At 47.0% G+C, this 20,483-nt stretch overlaps 9 protein-coding genes across 10 annotated transcripts; 5 read left to right on the top strand and 4 right to left on the bottom strand.

The window, feature by feature from the left end:
* Window positions 1-826: 826 nt before the first annotated feature.
* E1B28_004211 (uncharacterized protein) lies at window positions 827-2,766 on the bottom strand. The gene is made up of 3 exons (XM_043148672.1): window positions 2,117-2,766; window positions 1,507-2,064; window positions 827-1,457 (listed from the first exon to the last, which is right to left on the bottom strand). The coding sequence occupies exons 1-3, from the start codon at window positions 2,688-2,690 to the stop codon at window positions 1,087-1,089; spliced, it is 1,503 nt and encodes a 500-aa protein (XP_043013272.1). The 5' UTR covers window positions 2,691-2,766; the 3' UTR covers window positions 827-1,086.
* A 183-nt stretch (window positions 2,767-2,949) lies between these two features.
* E1B28_004212 (uncharacterized protein) lies at window positions 2,950-4,393 on the top strand. The gene is made up of 2 exons (XM_043148673.1): window positions 2,950-3,218; window positions 3,275-4,393. Exons 1-2 carry the CDS (start codon window positions 2,987-2,989, stop codon window positions 3,757-3,759), a joined length of 717 nt encoding a protein of 238 aa, XP_043013273.1. The 5' UTR covers window positions 2,950-2,986; the 3' UTR covers window positions 3,760-4,393.
* Window positions 4,394-4,409: 16 nt separating this feature from the next.
* On the top strand, window positions 4,410-5,287 carry E1B28_004213 (uncharacterized protein; the record flags this gene model as incomplete). The annotated part of the gene is made up of 5 exons (XM_043148674.1): window positions 4,410-4,703; window positions 4,753-4,958; window positions 5,013-5,093; window positions 5,148-5,185; window positions 5,241-5,287. The coding sequence occupies 5 exons, from the start codon at window positions 4,410-4,412 to the stop codon at window positions 5,285-5,287; spliced, it is 666 nt and encodes a 221-aa protein (XP_043013274.1).
* A 1,152-nt stretch (window positions 5,288-6,439) lies between these two features.
* On the top strand, window positions 6,440-8,820 carry E1B28_004214 (uncharacterized protein; the record flags this gene model as incomplete). The annotated part of the gene is made up of 8 exons (XM_043148675.1): window positions 6,440-6,664; window positions 6,715-6,783; window positions 6,837-6,902; window positions 6,951-7,260; window positions 7,326-7,534; window positions 7,590-7,708; window positions 7,766-8,409; window positions 8,474-8,820. Exons 1-8 carry the CDS (start codon window positions 6,497-6,499, stop codon window positions 8,818-8,820), a joined length of 1,932 nt encoding a protein of 643 aa, XP_043013275.1. The 5' UTR covers window positions 6,440-6,496.
* Window positions 8,821-11,530, bottom strand: E1B28_004215 (uncharacterized protein). 2 transcript variants are annotated; one of them, XM_043148676.1, is made up of 12 exons: window positions 11,397-11,530; window positions 11,135-11,337; window positions 11,006-11,082; window positions 10,771-10,951; window positions 10,629-10,720; window positions 10,217-10,572; window positions 9,866-10,167; window positions 9,572-9,808; window positions 9,355-9,520; window positions 9,207-9,299; window positions 9,035-9,157; window positions 8,821-8,979 (listed from the first exon to the last, which is right to left on the bottom strand). In XM_043148676.1, the coding sequence occupies exons 1-12, from the start codon at window positions 11,512-11,514 to the stop codon at window positions 8,858-8,860; spliced, it is 2,070 nt and encodes a 689-aa protein (XP_043013276.1). In that variant the 5' UTR covers window positions 11,515-11,530; the 3' UTR covers window positions 8,821-8,857. The 2 variants fall into 2 exon arrangements, with proteins under 2 accessions (XP_043013276.1, XP_043013277.1); XM_043148677.1 differs by having other exon boundaries at window positions 11,135-11,530.
* Window positions 11,531-11,596: 66 nt separating this feature from the next.
* On the top strand, window positions 11,597-14,011 carry E1B28_004216 (uncharacterized protein; the record flags this gene model as incomplete). The annotated part of the gene is made up of 10 exons (XM_043148678.1): window positions 11,597-11,684; window positions 11,740-11,795; window positions 11,852-11,905; window positions 11,960-11,988; window positions 12,043-12,178; window positions 12,229-12,495; window positions 12,549-12,790; window positions 12,843-13,248; window positions 13,303-13,684; window positions 13,746-14,011. Exons 1-10 carry the CDS (start codon window positions 11,627-11,629, stop codon window positions 14,009-14,011), a joined length of 1,896 nt encoding a protein of 631 aa, XP_043013278.1. The 5' UTR covers window positions 11,597-11,626.
* Window positions 13,928-16,814, bottom strand: E1B28_004217 (uncharacterized protein). The gene is made up of 14 exons (XM_043148679.1): window positions 16,503-16,814; window positions 16,341-16,444; window positions 16,108-16,283; window positions 15,871-16,054; window positions 15,653-15,815; window positions 15,499-15,600; window positions 15,423-15,443; window positions 15,269-15,372; window positions 14,956-15,218; window positions 14,830-14,904; window positions 14,517-14,771; window positions 14,325-14,461; window positions 14,089-14,266; window positions 13,928-14,032 (listed from the first exon to the last, which is right to left on the bottom strand). Exons 1-13 carry the CDS (start codon window positions 16,757-16,759, stop codon window positions 14,170-14,172), a joined length of 1,938 nt encoding a protein of 645 aa, XP_043013279.1. The 5' UTR covers window positions 16,760-16,814; the 3' UTR covers window positions 13,928-14,032; window positions 14,089-14,169.
* Window positions 16,815-16,883: 69 nt separating this feature from the next.
* Window positions 16,884-19,109, bottom strand: E1B28_004218 (uncharacterized protein). The gene is made up of 7 exons (XM_043148680.1): window positions 19,022-19,109; window positions 18,800-18,966; window positions 18,515-18,739; window positions 18,379-18,443; window positions 18,298-18,322; window positions 18,160-18,242; window positions 16,884-18,105 (listed from the first exon to the last, which is right to left on the bottom strand). Exons 1-7 carry the CDS (start codon window positions 19,065-19,067, stop codon window positions 17,136-17,138), a joined length of 1,581 nt encoding a protein of 526 aa, XP_043013280.1. The 5' UTR covers window positions 19,068-19,109; the 3' UTR covers window positions 16,884-17,135.
* Window positions 19,110-19,188: 79 nt separating this feature from the next.
* E1B28_004219 (uncharacterized protein) lies at window positions 19,189-20,473 on the top strand. The gene is made up of 6 exons (XM_043148681.1): window positions 19,189-19,265; window positions 19,325-19,366; window positions 19,443-19,465; window positions 19,518-19,660; window positions 19,713-19,904; window positions 19,962-20,473. The coding sequence occupies exons 1-5, from the start codon at window positions 19,220-19,222 to the stop codon at window positions 19,888-19,890; spliced, it is 432 nt and encodes a 143-aa protein (XP_043013281.1). The 5' UTR covers window positions 19,189-19,219; the 3' UTR covers window positions 19,891-19,904; window positions 19,962-20,473.
* The last annotated feature ends 10 nt before the right edge of the window (window positions 20,474-20,483 follow it).

Consider the following 20,483-nt stretch of genomic DNA (forward strand, 5'->3'; position numbering starts at 1 on the left):
CGTGGCCCCACGGCGAAGTCGGAAATCGCGGGTCGGCAACGTGATTACATGTGACACAATCATACACATTGATGAATCATCCAAGAATCGTCAATATCTCGTATATAAGAGTTTTGTTTGAGCACCTGGGACCTATAAATCCATTTTAAATGCTCTTGTTGCAAAATGCATTGATAGAGGCTGTCCTTGTGGGAGGATGACCTTAATTTGGTAGTTTTTCCTCATTTAGGTACAGTCAGAGTGCACTGGTGGCACCAAAATCTATTACAATTCATTGTTGGGTCCTAAAGGGAGTAAATGAAGATCATCTGACATCTGACAGGAATGTTTCCTCCCCTCTAGAAACAATTTTTGGGTGTAAAACACAAAAATCTGGGATATTTGCAGGTATGGGCTGTGTAGACTCAAAAAAAATCATAAAAATCCAAGGATAATAGATTCTGGTAGCCTGATAGGTATATATAACTGTGCTGAGAGCCCTGCCCATGGCATGTCCAGCTGAACTTGAAGTAGTCACTGCAATCTAGAGTCAGAATGATAGAAAAAAAACTGAGTGTATTATATAAACCTGACTCCAGAGACTTGTAAGATAGTTATGGGTGTAGTCCTGGGTGTCTGTGAGATGGAGAAGTATGTTGCGGTCATAACATACCAAGAACGGCGAGAGGTTGATGAGTACTTGTGCTGCAGTGGCCGATCTCCTGATTAGGAAATATTCTCACGCTTCGATTTTTGGTCGGAAAACTGACCCCTCATTGTGCTACTGCCACAACTCAGTGAGGAACCCATCCCCTGTTATGAAAATTGTCAGGCATGCATATAAGACCCCGCTCCTTCTTTTTTGATAGTGTATCTGCTCAAAAACCTAGCCTAGCACTCACTATATTACACTTTTCCGACTTCCCCGTTTTTCCGACTTCAGGGTCGATGACAGTATAAGTACAACTGGGAAAACACCGGCAAAACTCTACCCACTTAACCTGCTTATAGCGAGCACTCATACAATAGATATGGCACGTCTCTTTTATGTTAAGGTCCACTAAGAGCGTAAGTTGAAGTAGATGATAAATACGTTATCTGTCAGAGCTACAGCAGTCCAGCCGCCCTCAGATCGTCCTGTAACCGCCGCTCATTTGCCAACGCTTGGGCGATTAACCGCTCACGATCAGGGTCGTCAGACCGAATATTGAGGGCAAGCGCAATTTCATGAGCCTCGGCATGTGTTTCTGGACGGGCTTGGATATCCTCTTCCTGGTTGCGTCTGGTCGAGGTCCCAAACCCAAAGCCTTGCCTGAAGAAATCACCTCTTGACAATGCGCCAAACCCAAATACACGTTCGAACTGGGATGTTGATCGATTTGTCTGGTCCTCGTTGCTAGCTTGAGAAGCTAGAATATTCCGTTCCCAACGCTTGACACGCCAGAAACCAAGGAGAGATGTTAGCAGAATGAACCAACCTGCAAACAAGTGTTAGATGGACCAGTCAATTACATTAAACCAACAAACCGATAGTCATGAGGAAAAATGACAACCACTCGGTCGTGGCATCAGCTACCAAGATACCGGCCTGTTCTTCGGTAATAGTAGTGGTGGAAATTGTCGAATTTCCTGGAAGGGATACAGCGGTACCATTGATATAATAATTCCCGGCGTCTGGAGCAGAGGGATAAGTGGGTTTGAAACCGCCTGATCTCCATTGTTCCCAGGCAGCTTCAGCTTCGGGACTCCTATCTTCCAATCTCTGTCGGAGAGCGAAGCCATACTGAATAAGTGTGACGCCAAGCCCGGCACGAGCGCCTAGACGGGCTGCATGGGTCGTGTGAAGAAGGTGGGCAAGAAGGAAACCGATGAATTGGAAGGTAACCGAGAGAAGCATGTTCCAAAGGAACGAGAAGACAGAACCGGTGGGTAGTGAGTCTATGATCATTTCCCCAGAAGAATCAGGGGAGAACGGTGCGTGTACGGTGGTGTCCCAGTAGGGAGGAACTGCATCTGCCTGGGCTGAGGAGTACGAAGGGGGTGCTTCCGCCCGACTGTCTTCAGGAACAATGTACGTTTCATCTCCTGTGCGAGGGTTACATTGAGTATCCACATCGATAATATTGCAACGACATACCATCTTGGATCGTGACCGGACGAGATGGCTTGGCGGTGACATTTGCGAACACGCCATCATTATTGCTGCCGCCTCCAATGGCACCGGTTAGACGATGTTGGGTGTAGCCCAGCCGCTCCGCATAACGGGAAGGTAGCACAGCTGTAAAGGTGCGCTGGAACCAATTCCTTCTGGGAGCATGAACAGATGGATCAATGTCAAGAGTTGGAACGAGACCGTTTGTGTTGCCATGATTATTGGGCAAGGCTCTCGTTGAAGGTGGAGGGGGTGAACCAGGAGGAGGGTAGTCGTAGTCGACGTTCTCGAAATCGTACGTTCCGGTTGTTCTGGCAGTTGTGGGGGTTTTATGAGTGGGCGCTGAAGGAGTGGAGGACGTCAGAGGGTGAGTTTCGGAGACGTCAAGGTCATCCTCGTCGTCGGAGTTGTCGAAGGCAGCCTCTAATTCATGCTCAGCATCGAGGTCGGATCGAGGATTGGGAAGAGGAGCATAACGGTTTGACATAGATAAGAATAAGGAACGGCGTAGGCAAGCTAAGGAGAGAGAGAGGAGAGGATTGTTTGGACCTATTTGCATTTGTGGCACTACAAGATTGACGTGTTGCCCTGAATGGAAGTGGGACAAATTTATGCAGAATTTATCAAGAAAGTTAGCGTAAGTAGTCTCGTTACGCACCCTCGCAGCGGATTTTTGCAGCTATTTTAGACTGACGCTCAGCCCGAATCGATACGCAAGGTATTGCAATTACTTGGGCTCAGGCATGGCATAGGTGGTGAGTGCTTCGTCAAACCTAAAGGCTATGAATATCATGATGCTGGTCCGTGACTGCTATCAGTTCGCAGGTGAAAGCAATACCATTATGTCCGCTCTGCATGCACATCAACTTCTCTACTCCCACACTCTTGTACATATTATATGTGCCCTTCATTCTCGGCGTAGTGATCCCCCTTCTACCCACCATGACCATGGAAATCGTGGATGATTCGGACCCTCGCATTGAATACCACCCAGGCTCATGGATCAAAAACTCTAACTCATCGGTCGACCATGGTGGGACTAATCACACTACCACTGAAGACGCATCCATACAATTCCAGTTCGATGGTGAGAAAGACCGCTGTGTCGATGCGAGAATATCTTCCAGCCAGATTATTTGACAGGTATACTCATCCAAGTATTTGGCACCATCTCAGCTCCAATTCCTCGAGTGCAGTACAAGGTAGACGGTCAGATCACTGGGAAGCTACCTCAAACCTTAGCGAACACACCCAACCAAATCCTCTACCAGTCTGAACCCCTTACTCCGGGAAATCACACCCTGATTATTGCGATAGACAGCAATGACCCTCCATTTGTGTTTTCACTTGATTACCTTGTGGTCGTGAACACCAACCACAATCCCTCCTCTTCAGCGTCTCCTACATCGGAGACCACTGTGGTATCAACAGCGGCTCCTGAGAACGATTTACCACATTCGAAAAGCCAAGTCAATGTCGGAGGCGTGGTTGGGGGAGTTATCGCTGCGTTAGTCTTTCTAGCGACCTTAGCTCTTTGCTTTCTTCATTGGAGAAGGCAGCATAGGGTGGCAGTATGCCATAGTATCACTCGTATGTTGTTTACAGGCCTTGCGTCTGCTACCCTTTGACCGAACTTTCGCGCTTTAGCATTTCACATTGACCCACAAATGTCTCAAGTTCCCCCTGCTTCAGATCCTCTTCCCGCCATTCCTCCTGTAGGCCCACGGCCGGCGTCACTACATGCACCCGACGGTCCCCCATCTCACACTGGCGCAACTCTATCATCACCAATATCTGATGCTCCTCTATCTCACACTGGCGTAACTCTGTCATCACCAATATCTCCCCTATCTCACTCTGGTGCAACTCTATTATCACCACTATCTGACGATGACCTTCCGCCCCCCTTCGTCGCTGGAAATACGCGTTCAGATGTTGCTCGGCATCCCAGTATGTATAAACCACGGAGCATGGAATCTCTTCCCCCTGAGTACGGATATGGCGGTGGTTTGATGCTTCGTGAATGGTCAAGACCACAGGGACATCATGGTCAATGATGTATTCTATAACATGGCATTCACATACACCCGTCCTTGTTTTGATTGTACATTATAGCTTTTTGCCGCTTGATACCTAGTATAGCTGTAGCGAAGAGATCAGAGCGGCCAGTGCTTATATTCCTCCGCAACTGTCATAGTATAGATACTCCTTGTAAATTAGTTGAATTTGTACATTATTTTGTCACAGCCATTATTTACTCACTCAATCCCGAACGGCCATGTTACTTGTCCTCAGTTTTTTTCTACTTCCTCTGGCCGTAACGTCGCAACAGGTCAACCTTTACCACCGCCTCCAACTACTAAATGGCCAGCAGAGTACATTCATCAAACGAGGTGCTATTGTTTACGAGGACTCCCATTCAGCGTCATATCACCCTTCACCTTCCGCGTTAGAACATTATGGTCAGTTCTCTGCCACATTGCAAGAGATTGACCGTGTGGATCAGGACCGAATTTTGTATCAAGTTGCGCTTGAACGAGATGGAGATTGGGATATCTCCTCCGTCAAATGGGTGCGTATTGTGATGTTGTCCGTTCAGCGCAAGTAATGCCGTCCCACAGTGCCATCTTCCTCAGATTTCCTCCGAAACGTTGATTCTTCATACAACGGATACATCTCAACCAACGTCACACGCCATAGATTATTTCGTTTCCCCCATCCTGCCTGATGGCGCTTGTCCTGTAAAAGGCTCACTCTCTGCCAGCTTCGAGCATCTGGCGAGGTTGAACACCACTGTATTGCTTCGTACACCTAGATTACCTCCCCTGTGAGCTCGACTGGGTTGATCAGGGACCTTCAATCTTAACACACAGTTTCATAGCCCTGAATTGCGAACCCCTCCACCTCTGACGCCAGAGGGAAAGCCTGCCGAGCCGGTTCCAGAAAAATCCTTCATTCAAAAGTGGGTGTAGCACTCCTGGTTAGAATATGGTTGTTGATTCGTTACTATTCACAGGTATTGGATGTACATCGCTGCGGCTTTGGTTGCTTTACGTGCGTGTCTGTCTCATGTTGTATTCTCGTTCTGATAACAAACACATCTATTTAGTCATGTCCGGCGGTGCGTCCGAAGAGGGACAAGGCGGTCAGAAGTAGGAGTGTGCCAGTTATCCACAAGTACTATACAATTACATCGGGAAAGTTAGAGTTATTTGATACACTATGATCAGACCACGTGCGGCGGAGTGTCAGACTTGAAGGTTTTCTAGTAAGTGGGAGTGGGCAATTCCCACTAGCCTCGCGTCTGACTTACTAATACACACAGCCACTCAAAACATGTCCATCGCTCATTCCAAGCTCGTTCCAGCGCTAGTGCAATGCCTTGTACTGCTGAACTGGCCTTGAATACAATTTTCTCACATATGAAGACTATACAAATGTTTATATATAGCTGAAGGGACTTGTGAGGGGGTAAATAGTAGTACTTTGCACAAAGGACGCGTCACGACACGCTGTGTCACACTGTGACATTGCCTGCTGCCACTCAAAAAAACTATCATTTAATGGGGTCTCATGAACGCGATACCCCCAAACTGAGTATGCCAGTCATGATTTTAATTGGTTTCATGAAGATTGTTAAGATGAATATTGACAGAAATCGAAACTGATCAAGATATGGTTGTAATGGTGTGCATATCTCAGTCAATTTTACCTTTTAAAAAAATTCATCTTAACGTTTTCAAGTAATGAATATTTAATGATTTATCATGAATTTAGCTGATTTCTAGGACGAGCCACGAACCCGTCCAAAAAGCGGACACTTTTCTAAGTTGAGCCAAATAGAACCAAATATAATTGACCGTCGCGGGAATTGCCCACTCCCATAGTAAGGTAGGGGCAAGCCATAACCACCGAACGTCACCTGACATGTCCAAATCCGGATTTGAAGCCTCGAAATGACTGTTTCTCAAAGAATAGGTATACATACAACAAATCCAATCCCATACTTTTGTTCTAAATGATATGAAGGTGTATCTACCAACTTTTCTTCATTCAAATGCAAGAGCTCGTTGACTAGATACAAAATTACATTTCAAATAGGTACAATCAGTACGATTTGAATCAAATTTGAAGGAAGCTTAACTCCACCACAACATTATCATTTTTTGTGATTTTTTTTACTTTTCTGAGCAGCGACGACCTTTCTCAACAAAATGTTGGGACTCGATTTATGAGAAAGTAATTGTAGGATACGCAGAAAGCAAAATTCAAATATTTGTCCTGAAAAGGTTAGACCACGTGACGTTTGGTGGTTATGGCTTGCCCCTACCTTACTACGGTTTTTTTTCGCCTTACATTTTCGCCATGAAACGGCATGTCTCTTCCCCTGTCAAAACAGAAATGCCCCAAAAGAAGGCGAAGATTTCTGAAACCCCCGGTGAACGGGATTATCTCGTTGAAAATGACGGAGAATGGACAAAGGTCGAGAGACGGAAACAGAAGAAGGCGAAGAAAACAGAAGTCAAGCTTGATGTAAGCTCGAAGATACCTGAACGGATCTGTACCGACTGAAATTTTGATAGAGTGCCCAACCCCGGTTCATGTACTCGAGTTCTGAAATCACGAAAAGGTCTTATGCTGTGGGGATCGAGGTGTGCCTTTGGTTACGAAGTTAATCTAACCTGAAGCTCATTTAGCTGAGCAGGAAATACGGGATCTGGCACTACACATTATTTCTGATGCACCTCCCCCAAACTGGCTACGAGTCGAGGTTTCTATCTCAAGTTTCCTTCGCGTTTTGTGCTAACTATCCGACCAGAACGCCTTTTTAATCACCAAAGTTGTCGCTATCCTCATACCCGGAATTACTCCAGATATTCTTGGTCTACCACCTCTTCCTACATCCGCGATGTCCAATCCAAATATACCCTTGTCGATACCACTCCCTCCACGACCAGAACTCGGCAAAGAACTATCTGGAGTCCCGTTTATTGCCTCTACATTCAGCCACGCTTGTCCGACCCGCGCTCCTGGTGATTCGACGCGAATGCACAGCGTCCTATCTACATTCTTCAACGGCCCTATCAGCAGCTCTGAGAAAAAGAAACGAACGGCAGAAAAAGAAATGTGTGAGTCATTCTCTAGCCCCTGGCTCTCCCCGTGTCATTTTAATTTGGTTTCTTTCATCATGAAGCAGATATACTTGGGAATAAAGATCCAGAACAATATCTGCTTACCCTAGAGCGAATGATCGAGAACGAGTATCCTATCCCCTCGTATACGGCCGATGTCTTTCAGAAATCACCTGGGTGGGTAGAGACCCCGGAGCAACCAAAGGAGTCATTATTGACATCAAGTGAAGGAAAGAGGCAACGAAAAATATATAGTATCGATTGCGAAATGGTGCGTCGTACTTGTTGGTTAGAATCGTAGGCGATCCATTCAACGTGAACTTTAGTGTCTAACGGAGGACGGCAAAGAGCTTACGCGGGTCTGCGTTATTGACTTTGACACTGGGATTGTGGTATACGATCAGCTGGTGAAGCCTGGAAAGGCCGTAGTTGACTACCTTACGCGGTGAGTGTCGCTTGCGAGCTCATAGCTTTATTCGAATTGACTGAAACTTGAGCTCAGATGGTCGGGTATTACAGCAGCCGCGCTCGCCACTGCAACCACCACCTTCTCAGAAGCTCAAGCCCAGGTTCTCCGCATTCTGAGCCCCCCAATCAGCAATCCCTTCTCGACAGAAAAACCTAAACCCCCACCTCCAACCCCAATTTTGCTCGGCCATTCTTTAGAATCCGATTTAAAGGCGTTGAAAATATGCCATCCTTTCTGCATTGATACCGCAATTATTTATCACCATCCTCGGGGGAGACCGCTGAAACCCGGACTTGCTTGGCTCACGAAAAAATGGTGTAATCGCGAGATACAGACTCGTGGAGAAGGAGGGCATGACCCAGAAGAGGATGCCAGGGCGTGTGTGGATCTGCTCAAGAAGAAACTGATTGAGGGACCTATGTTTGGGGAGTTCAAAACAGACTACGAGAGCATTTTCGAAAGAATGAGTAGATCTACACGGAGAGCAGGCGGTGGTGTTGGGAGTATCAAATGTGCCGTAGTCGATCACGGGAACCCATCGATGATGCATGGAAACAAAGCAACGACCAGCATAGGATGCAGCACTGATGAGGAGGTGTTGACCAACCTCTTGGAGGTCCTGCCTTCGCATCACTTTGTCTTTGGAAGGTTTATGTCACTAGCGAATGTTCTTGGATGTAAGTGGTCTAGCCCGCTGCGTCTCTTCCAACTTCACCTTACTCAGTCGCCAATTTTCTGTAGGGGTCACCCCGAAAGTAGCACCTGACGTTCCTCCGCCGGAGCCCGTTCCGCCCCCAACTCCTGAAGTAATAGCAACTGTTCTAAGCGATCTGAACGCGAGACTCAAATCTCTTCACGCTTCTCTTCCTTCTCGCACTGCTTTAATAATATTCACCGGCCACTCTGACCCTCGGCATATGGTGGTGCTGAATGCACGGAAACACGCTTTTGAGACTGCTATCAGGAATGGCAGGTCGACGCAAGCTCTCCAGCCGCAAGAACAGTGGTCAGCTCATGATTCTCGGGTACTGGAAGAGGCAGTAGAACTGGCAAAAAGAGGTTTACTGTTCTTAGGTGTCAAACCCTAAGACAGTTATTTGCTAAGTAATTGCGAGATTCATATTCCTATACATTGATGATCGCAAGTACACAATCCCAGTCATCCTCGTTCTGAGTTGCTAAGAAGCGGCAAGGGATTACTGTTATTGGTAGAGAGGATATTCCGCTAAATGTCCTCTCAAGGGTAGCTATATAAATCCTCGTATGAGATGCGGTTAGTGATTGGACAAAATTGAAATTCACCGAACATCGAATACGGTGGTTTGCTTTTCATTGAGTAGAAACACCGGACCGACAATGCAGAGTCAAAGCAATTAGCGTATGATCTCAGACTGGCAGCAGCTACGTCTCTGGATTCGTTCGTTCCTACAAACATAATGTTAGCTTAACCGTCGGCGAAACTTGCCGCACTGACCCCATTTGATGCAGAATAGCGTAAAACCTTCACTTGAGCCGTCCAACGTCGCCTTTTCGCAGTGGAGTTCCGTCCCACCTATCTTGGTAACATCTACTTCGAGAATCGATTAGGTGTCGATTACAGCAATAAGGGGACAAAAAGTCACTTTGCGTATGACTCATTCCGAAGGATTTCAGCGAGTACTCTTCTCCATCCCGAGCGTCGGCATCGGGCTCTGATATCCAGGCTCTGCCAGTATGAAACATCACCTGCTTCTCCACCAGAGCACGCTTCGGTAGAGCTTGCACCACCACATAAAGCTTGACTGCGGTCTTAGAGGGTCATCAGTAACTTGAAAAGGAATACGGAATTAGATGCCGTACCTTATCTTTGCTACATATACCGCTAGCATTCCTAACTGCATTGAGGTTTGCAACATCGTCAATCCAATAGATAGAGGACTGGTTGTGACCGTCCCAGGAATTCCTGAGTACATTGACAATCCTATCGACATGCTGCGTTGCCAGTGCCATTTCAATAGACAAGGAACGGGGTTCGGGCAAAGTTACAGTACTGGGAAGGAGTCCAATTTGCCCAGAAATGAAGATCCTTTCTCCTGCCTAGACTCTTCGTTTCGGTGGCTGCGGCAAAAAGCTAAACATTTGGAGGGGACGTACAACGATCGCCTGTGAGTAAGGGCCAATGTTAGCGGGAGCCCAATAACTTTGACTTTGGACGTGTAGTGAATGCCGTTGAATCATGGGTACAGGGGCCCCAGAAGACTCTTGCATTGCTGTGCAATCCAATCGTATCCGAACGTTACCGGAAAGATCGACGGCCACACAAGCACGAGCCGGAGGACTTGTACCAAAGAAAGTCGAGTAGACAGAGTTGACCCGTGGAAAATAATCCATTGACGATAGAAAAAGATTGATGTTGACAGCTTGAGAAAGAGAGGAACCATGGGAAGAAAGGTGTTCTATAGTAAAAGTCAGCAAAAGCAGGGAAGCTCGACTGGCATCGCGAACCTTTCAGAAGTTCAAAGCAGTTTAGTACTTCATCCTCCAATGACACCCCTTCAAGTGGATCCACTTGTACATTACTGACAGCAACCCATTGGCCAAATTTCTGGACTCCAACGCGAGCTAGAGTGTCCATCGAGGCTCCCCTCTCTGAGAATCGTTGTCGAGAGCATCCGCTATTCACTGTCTGGGCTTCCGTTACCATGTCTTTAACGCGTAACGCTTCGTCTGCTAACAGCGGCGGGATGTAAAGACGCGACGACACTGGGCCAAGTTTCGGAAGCAGATATGCATCCTTGATCCGCAAAAAAGCTACAGTCGCAAAATCATTATCGGAGTGGATGACAGTTTCCACTTCTTTTCTGAAGACCGAAAAAAAATGAGCAGCAGAGTGGATAGATCAACCACAGAAACACACAATATGATGCTCGACTTGAACGAAGGGCAGTCTAGAGTCAGGCTCTCGTACTCCCCTCCTTCTCCACAAACATGAGAACCATAAAGTGTATTCTGTGACATCCGTCAATGGAAGTAATGCTAGAATCTGACTGTAGTATTACCAGTCTCAAAAGTGTCGGTTGCATTTCTCGTAATGTTTTTCCCAAATGTTTAGGGTTAAGTCCAATGCCAGCGACTTTGATGAGTACTGCTTCGAGACCGCAGTCAATCATCTCGGAGAGCAGTTCTTCTTGCTCGCGTTGCCAGAGGAAACAAAGGCAAGTCAAAGAGAGCCTACGGCAACTGAATAAAGCGTTATATTAGAAGACTTTCAAACAAAAGAATCTTGACACTCACACATGTTCAACTCGCACTCGCTGGTAATTGGATAGAATTGCCCCCACAGAAACACCACAAATTTCCGGATGATGATTCTAGTGTATATCTTAGCAAACAGGGCTTCCCACCTGGCTCTGACACCTCTACCTTTACCGTCACCAACAAATCGTATAAGTCCTCGGTTTCGTCGCCTTGAACGCCATCTGAAGACGATCGGGTCCCATATTCCGAGCCTTGCTCTACGGCAGACCCGATAATGGTCTTCCTGTAAAGAGGAACTTCCAGCGCATTTGCAACAAGTTCGATCGCGTCCTGGCCGACTGTTTGGTACAGATACGAATCGACTTCCTCTAACAGGAAATCTACATCAGGAGAAAGTATTCCAGAAGGACCACCTGGTTTGTCGGACCTTTTCCCTCCTCTGGGCGCAACGATGCGGCAGCTACGAGTTCGTGTCCGTTCTTCTCACAGTGTACGAGGTTGAAACAGCTATCTTTGCCACCACTCAATAAAGCGACGTACTTCATGATTGAGGAGGATGAGTAAGCGTGGGAAAATCATTAAACTGAGATTGAGATCAGATGAAATCCACTAGTGACTCGAATACCACTCTACTCATTTGGACCACTACTGTTCGCGATGCCCACCGTCGCTGTTGACAAAGCGGATCTCTGGAAGCGACTTGGTCAAGAATTCTGTAATGATTTTTCGATAATCAAAATAATTCATTCAAGTACTCAACTATCTCTCAGCAATCGAAGAATTCGACAAACTATGCTTTGAATATGGGTTGGAACTCGATGAAGATGTGCGCTTGTTTCAAACTAAAGTATAGCCGTTTACTTATGGGGGTGTCCCGAGTAGACTACAGAAGAAGTAAACGAGGCGATCAAGAAAGGTTTACCTGCAGAACGTCCAGTGCGCGTCGATCATTTTTGCTGAACAGCATCGTACAACTGACCCATTATATAGCAACTCAAAATAGAGATTCCTGCAAATAGGTGCATTCCAGTAATCTTACCTGTTTGACTGGCTGTTGAAACCCCGTTCAACAGATACGATTTACTTTGCATTGAAGGAATATCTCGCGCCCTCAGAGTTTTCTTGTCCAAGGGAGATCCACCGAAGTACAGATTAGTGTATCCTCCAGGTGGAGAAAGCAGCATTCTCAACATGTCCGTCAACCCAGAGGTAGTACTCATTCCTAGGAAGAATGATCGTTCTTACAGTTGGCGTTGCAGACCAAGAAAATCAGACCTCTTATTGCATGTGCTATTCTTCGAAATGTCAAATTCACCGCAAGATCTTACGCGTCATTCATCGACCTTCAAGATAAACTACACCAAAATATCTGTCGTCGCAGGCAACTGGTGGCCATTGGAACACACGATTTGGATGCTTTGAAAGGGCCTTTCCGCTATGAAGCGCGGCCGCCGCAGGATATCAAGTTCAAGCCTCTTGGAAAGGATCAAGAATACACAGCAGAGGAATTAATGACGATTTACGAGGTACCAGTTTACATGATGATTCGATAAACTTCCGTTAAAACATACCCCCACAGTCGGAAAAGCATCTTGCGCGTTATCTCCCTATAATCCGCGATTCCTCCGTTTATCCTATCATATACGACGCGGACGATCGTGTTCTGTCGATGCCTCCGATCATCAACTCTGAACACAGCAAAATCACTCTGAACACACGAAACATACTGATAGAATGCACTGCCACCGACCAGGTCAAGGTGGACATCGTCGTGAATATAATGGCAGCCATGTTCGCTGAGTATTGTGAGGAGCCTTTCACGTACGTGGACATGTTATGCGTTAACCTTTTGCTCACTCCTGTTTACTTTCAGAATAGAGCCTGTGAAAATTGCGATGCCAAACGGACAGACACGTATCTCTCCTGATATCTCTGAAAGAACTATGATCACGGGTGCCTCCTACGTGAACGCTTGCACCGGCCTTTCTCTCAAAGCGGATGAAGTGAATAAATTGTTGTCAAAGATGTCGCTTTACGCGAACCTTTCGCCGAATAATGTTGATGAGGTTGTGGTCAATATTCCAGCTACACGACCCGATATCTTCCATGAATGCGATTTAATGGAGGACGCCGCCATAGCGTATGGATTTAACAACTTGCCCCATACGTTCCCTGCGACCACAACCGTTGGCCAACCCTCAGCCATAAATAAGCTAAGCGATGTTGTCAGGTTGGAATGGGCTTTGGCCGGCTGGGTAGAGGTTTTACCTCTGACCTTGGTGAGTCTTTCATTCTGTGGAATTAGGTTCGGCATTGTCAAGTTCTTTACTCAGTGTTCACACGAAGAAAACTTTGCCTTCCTGAATCATGAGGATGACGGAAAGATCGTTGTCAAAATCGCCAACCCGAAAACCCTAGAATTTCAAGTTGTGAGGACTACGTTGATCCCAGGCTTACTCAAAACCGTTCGGGAGAACAGGATGCACGCACTTCCTATCAGGATTTTCGAAGCTGGAGACGTTGTTTTCAAAGATTTGCAACGGGAGAGACAATCACGAAATGAAAGACATGCTGGTGCTGTGTGGTGTAACAAGACCGCAGGTTTTGAGATTGTACACGGTGTCCTTGACCGGGCAATGAAAATGCTAGAGATTCCTAGGATTCATAGCACCGATTTCAAAGCCGAAACAGGCTACTATCTGAAGGAAACCTCCGGCAAGTGACAAATGCCTACCTCATTGATAATTGTTTCTTCATATTTTGACACTACCCTCAGATCCGATGTACTTCCCTGGCCGCGCTGCGTCAATCTATTATCGTCCACCTCCTCACAAGCGGACATCCAGCCTCTACAGGGTTAAACATGGCATTCAAGCAGCCCTGCATACAAGCGATCAACACGATATAGTCCTCGGTACTTTAGGCATCCTGCATCCTACTGTCCTCGAGAAATTCGAGATTCAATACCCTTGTTCGGCGCTTGAATTTTCGCTGGAGCCTTTCAAAAAAGAGATGCACCGAATTTGGACCAACGACGAGTGATTTATATGGATATAGATTAGCCTGTAGCAGTGATTGTAAAGTACTGGCATGCGTAGATATACAAAAACGGGCATTACCAGATTAGATTGATCCAATACATGCGAAAGAGTCCATAGCAACGGAACGCAAGCCACATAGTAATGATTGTGATTAGTAGATTAAGGGCCTTCCTCCTGAAGAACTTTCATTTCGCCAAGTCTCCTTCGCATCGCTTTCTCCGTTGGTGTAGGGGACACTCTCCGAGCAAGAAGCGCCCTGAATGAGAAGGGTGAGTTGCAAGATTGGCATATAAAGAGGCAGATATTTAACTGACCCAACTAGTGTGCAAAAACCACCAAATCGTAATACCCAAGCTACCCCATTCTTGCCGTAGTAAGTTGACTCATCCTCTGTAGGAGTTCCACGACCGCCGTCTACGATACGGAAAATGACGCTTGTGACAAGAGCTACCTGTAAAAACCACTTCAATACCGACGATCGGAACAGTCGCAAGGTTACAACTCACCATAAACTGAGGTATAACAATCGCAAGATTATGTACTCCCAAAATTGTCCCGCCTGCAAGTGGTTTTTCTAAGGCTAATTCGTCCGGACTGGTCTCGTACTCGTTGAGAGAGCGACGCCGAAGAAGTGGTCGACGTTCACCATGACCATCGTCATCAGTTAGTGAACGACGGGGTAATCCCGGCGTCGAGATGGTGCGACTGTGTGTCTGCCTTGGAGTCTGCGCCGGAGAGTTGGAAGATACTTCTTTAAGGAGCTGGCGACCGAAGATATCAATATGGAGACAACTTAGGTCGTTAAACCGAATGACGAACCTCCATGATGATTGCAAAAGGCACCCACATTGCAACGGCCCAACATATCCCGACGAGTGCGATGAATACCGTTGCCTGACATTTGCGTTGGGATCGGGAGTGAGATGTAAGACTGAGTGTACTCACTTGAGCGACTGTCTTGATGAAGAACGTTGAGAGGGTTAGCAGGGAGAAGAGGACGAGGGCACCAGTCCAGATGTTGCGCAGAAGGAACGGCATGACAGGAAGGCGTAAGGGTTTTCCTTTCCGTGCAGCCTCAACCCTCCATTGGCGAACGGTATCCCTCAGTCGAGCTAGTTCGGCATCTTCGTTGACATCGGTCTTGTGTGCCATCAAACGCCGATCGCGATTTGCTAGATGAGGAAGAATTGTCCCGGCAACGACAGCAACTTGGGAAACTGTAAACGCAACGGACTTGTGATGGAGCACTGAAACTAACCGATACTGTAGAGTAACATTGCAAGCTCCCCCGTTCGGGTCGCGAGATCGGGATCCGGTTCTTTATCTAGTTCATAAGCCATAATTTGACCCATGTAAGTAGTCCTGAACAAGGACATGAAAATGATGTTGGAGCACATAGGCGGAGAGCTCACGAATAGAAAAGGAAAGGGAACCTAGGAATGCGGGGTCAGTCTGGCGTGCGAAATGGACGGAGCCATGAAATCATACCATCCCATGAAAGCAAAGAATTGTACATAACATACTCGGCGGATAGGACGAGGAAGATTGACGATAGCGGTGCGGATGTTGAACAAAACTTCCCGGAATTTGCTGGAACGGGATCAACGCTGTGTCAAGATCCAGTATGATAGGGACCACTGACCTTGGTTGAACACTACTGACAGCAGTCCTCTCTTCCTCCTCATGAAAAACACAAGTCATCCAAACTGTGATGACGAGGATGACGATACAAAGCACGCAAAACTTGCGAAATTGGGTTCCTCCGAGAAGCCTTATGAGAGGAAGCTTGTCCAAAGGTAGAAAGCCTTGGGTTATGTATGATAAGCGAGCCTGTCTACGTGGTATGGAACATGCACTCACCAAATCCGAACCCAATGATATTTCCGGCATGAGTCATCCTGCCATGCCATGCATTCCCCGAGTTCAGCTGTGAAGCGGGGGTGATGTCGAGAAGAAGATTCCGAAGTGAAGCTTGCAGTGCATTCAGGGCGAAGTCGAGAAGGTAGAACGCCACGATCGCTAATCCAATCGCTGTGTTGATTGCCTGTCCTTGGACTCGTGAGTTAACAACAAACGAGAAGAACATGGATGACGAACCTGCTTATTACGATGTTCGTCCCAATCTCCAGCTCCGACACCAAGTAGATCCACAAAGAAAGCAGCAATTTCTTGGCAGTAAGCAAGGACGAAAGTCGATATCACGAGGACAACGGTAGAGGTTGCGATCCAGTACCGACGACGGTACTTTGAAGAAGAGGAGTCGGATATGGCACCTGCCACGGAGGATTAACTTTGCGTCCGTCCGTCAACTTAAGAGTCGTCTCACTCACCGATGACCGGTTGTGCAATCAATCCACTGACTGGTCCAGCCAGCCATACCAGTGATGTGAGTTGTTCCGTTAATCCGAGAGAGAGAAGAAACGGTGTTCCATAACTAGTGAGATCATCAGAGGTTAGCTCCTGTAAACGTGAACTGATCATTCGACACAAACCCCAACTCCACCGTCCACACAATCTGTGCACCAAGCATTGAAACGCTGAGAGTTATGAGGTTCCATGTCGTTAACCTCCGTTTCGTCATCTTGGGTTTGGCGGGATCTTTCGTGTTATTCCCATGTTCCGGAATTTCCGAAGTCTCGTTGAGTCCAGCAGGGGAAGGTTCAAGGTCGTTCCGAAGTCTTGATCTGGATGGCCATGGTATTTGACTGGTGGGATCCTCAGAGTTGGCGTCTTCAACCGGCGGCAACATAACAGATGGCAGTCGAAGAGAGTCAAGAGAGGGCGGGTACCAGCATGAACATCCCAATTATATACAGCACAGCGCAAGTGATGTTCCAAATGAACGCTATCTCCATTAACACTAGTCAACGTGACAGAATGCCATTGCCCAGAGAATCATTTATTCTGAACTATGTATATATGTAGTAGTCGACAATGAAAAATCTTGTACAGTTTATCAGATAAATAAATGATAATACAAGTTGTAGTAAGAATGTCCGAAATATTATGCTGTTGTGCCAGTGAAACAATAGTTATACACTTGGGAAAATGGATACACTGAAAACCACGAACGGCGGATTACAACAGAGGAAGTTGAGCGGATTGTCTTCGTGAGACTATCAACATCATGCACGAAACGAGGCTGCAGATAGCCCTCGGCGATGGCTGGCGCTTCCAGGTGTCAGCATATCCAAACTGGGCTTCGATATAGGACCAAAAGCCATTCTGCGTCCAACAGTAGGAGTGTTGATGTCTTCCGAAGGTAATGGAGGTTCTGGAAACTGAGCATATTGACTGGGTGGGCCTGTATAACTCCCAGGCCCCTCGTAATCGAAAGAATGCTTGGACCGTAACGAAATGGATGAAGAAGGGGAACGGGCAAGTGTCTGGTGGTGCGGAATTAGATGAGGGCGAGATGAGGTGGGGTTGGTACCAGACCGACTTCGGCTTTCGGGTAACTCGGCTTGGGAACGTAACTGTGAGGCTGATATTGACGACCGAAGCCGTCTAGGCGTCGACGAACCGCTGGTCGGAACGATAGCGAGAGATGATACAACGTCCCCATTTGCAGAAGGAACGGAAACGAAGGAACCATTGGCTGATTTGTTATCTGTTGAAGAACTTTCACTCCGATTCCTACGCATATACTTTTCCATGGCATCGGCGTCGCGTTCCCTCACACGGGAAGCTAGTTGAGAAAGCGCTGATGTCGGGTGTGCGGGCGGATTGAGAGCACCAGGGAAGTTTGAAGTTGATGACGATGAATAGCTTCGACCGTAAGAAGAATGGAAGTGGGAATTGTGAGATGGTGAAGACGACGTCGATATCGAGCTCTGGGAACGTGGGGTTGGAACCAGCACGAGGCTTTCGTCGCTTTCGGAGGTATTCGTCGTACGACTAGTGCCCGAGCCACTGCGATTTCGAGAGGCGGGTAAACGAATATCTCGTATCTTGGAAGGGCTAGTACTAGGTGCAGGGGGTAGACCGTTGAGGTCAGTTCCGCGTGATGTACCCTGGTATATTGCGCGTCGAGATTTTTTATTATTTTCATACTGTATTCGTGCGGCATCTTGTAATGAGTCTCGTGTGCTAACACTAAAAGGATCTTGGATGAGCGAAGAGAAGCGAGTGCCGTGTTCCATCACATACGAGTACGCATAATCCGATGGCGTGAAACCTTCTTCATTCTTAGCAGCATACTGGCACCCTCTGTCGATTAGCAGCTGAACAACCTGCGTAATATAAGTCATGACAGTTCGCGAATAATAGTAAGGATGAGTGGCCTACAGTTAGATGTCCCCAAGCGCTGGCACTTATACATCAAGTTTAGATCACCTCTATGAACGAATAGTGAGAATATGGACGTACTAGTGCAACGGAGTATTCCCCTGGTTATCGCTCATATTGAGTTCAGCTCCGAGATCACATAGCATCTGTTCAGGATAACGGAGAAAGTACAAACCATAAGACACTGGAATGTGAGAAACAGACACAGGCCACATACCCTAACAAGTTCTTCATTTCCTTTCAAGGCAGCCACATGCAGTGCAGTCCTTCCATGAATGTTTGCCCAGTGAATGGTTTTCGGATAATGATCGTAATACAACCGAGCCATACGCAAAGCAGCCCTCATAGCATCACCGTTTGTCGATCCTGAAATTGCATAAGGACTGGAAAGGGAGGATTTCTGATCAGCTAAAAGCATGAGAATGGTGTTGTTCTCCGAGTCCTTTGAGGTTTGGAGGGGGAATATCAGTGCGGGACATGGAGTAGGAGCAAGTAAACGCACTCGACTACATTCATCGTGATCGTGCCCGTTCTGGAGAAGGAACTCAAAGGTCTCTTCGTGCCCTAGCACTGCTGCCCAACAAAGTGAGGTATAACGGCGGTTGGTGGGGTCAGGATTCCGCTGGTCCGTTCGTTGTACAAGACGCTTCACTAGAAACAGGTTGTTCTCTATCAAGTCCTAGGTGAGAGAGCTGAACTAGTTGAGGGGATGCAAGGGCTTTACCTTTGACTGCTCGACGAAGACGGGCTCCTGGGTCTTTTTCAGCCATGAGAGGGAATGGGAGGAGAGGGCAGTACAGTATGTAATTATGGGTGTGACCGCTGGAGATATATCGTGCGCCCAGGGCCGATAACGGATGTGGCAGTGCAACCATCCATCGGAAAATGCTGCGCACGACCCCACACGACTGTCATTGCTCGCATGCCCAAGGTCGTTTCTCGGTCTGCAGTCTCCGCTTCGACCGACGGTCTGTTCATGATTGTTTCGTATTTTCTTTCCCAAGAAACTCATTTCTTTTCGATGTAGCTCAGCCCACAGCCTCTTCAGCTGCCGCCTTACGAGTATATTGTCTGTCACTCTTGATACTCAACATCTGCTGTTCTCTGATTGATATCTTTCTTTTTCCCCTCCTTTCTATGTTTAGACTGTATTTGCGGCGAGTTCATTGTACGTGTCCATCTTCAAGAATCAACGGGTCTCATAGATTCTTCCTTTCCAGCTTGTCATTGATAAAAGCCTCTCTGCTCTACCACGTCGCAAAACTGACGATGCAAGTGTCATACGGGTACAAGGCACCGATTCAGCGCCAGCGAGGGTCTTTAAATTGAACGCAGTGGCGGGCGACGCAGTTCTAATCGAGAGGTACGTCGCTTTATTTAACTTTTGCCCACCCCTCTTCCATTCCGTTCTACAGGGAAGGTGGACACGAACGACAGTACCGTCATCTTTGTCCCCGATGTACTCTGCCAATAGGTTATCAATCAACACCCCTTCCCGTGAAATCCGCACCTTTCCTATACGTCTTTCCAGGTGCTCTCACGCAAATGCAGGGACAAGTGCCTCAGGATGCGTTACAACCCCGCAACTCGTAGGAAGGGAGGTAATGGTCAGCGACGTTTCATTTCCATATATATATATATCTACACAACCGCAACACTATCAGGAAAGCCATGACACCGAATATCTGATAGATGGGGAGATCAGTAACAGATAAACAGAAATGGATATTGAAGAAGGAAGCGGTGGCTCAGATACCGTTGTAAAAACATAACACATGAGCGAGGTTATGACACCAGGCTTCGTACAGTGTGAATAGAGAATTGTAATCATGGCCAAGGGATAAAGGAATGGGTAGTGGAAAGAAAGACCAACATACCTGAGACTGGCAACCTCCAAGACAAGGGCCTTGACAACGTGAGTGAACAATAATGGCGAACCAACGCACCCTACAACCTTCAAGACAAGGACTTGATCAGGGTCTGAACAAATGGAAGGCCATCAGCGACTGGAACATGATGGATGATTAACACAAAACCAGGAAAGGGATAGTGGAAGTATGCTCAGATACCGTTGTAAAAGAGAATTAATCATTTTGAGTAGACGGTTTGGATCACCATCCCTCATGATCGAATGTGTAATCTTCGCAGAAGAAGAGTAACGACAAAACTTACCTCGAGGAAGGAAA

Source organism: Marasmius oreades, chromosome 2, assembly GCF_018924745.1.
Source record: "Marasmius oreades isolate 03SP1 chromosome 2, whole genome shotgun sequence".
Lineage (NCBI taxonomy): Eukaryota > Fungi > Basidiomycota > Agaricomycetes > Agaricales > Marasmiaceae > Marasmius > Marasmius oreades.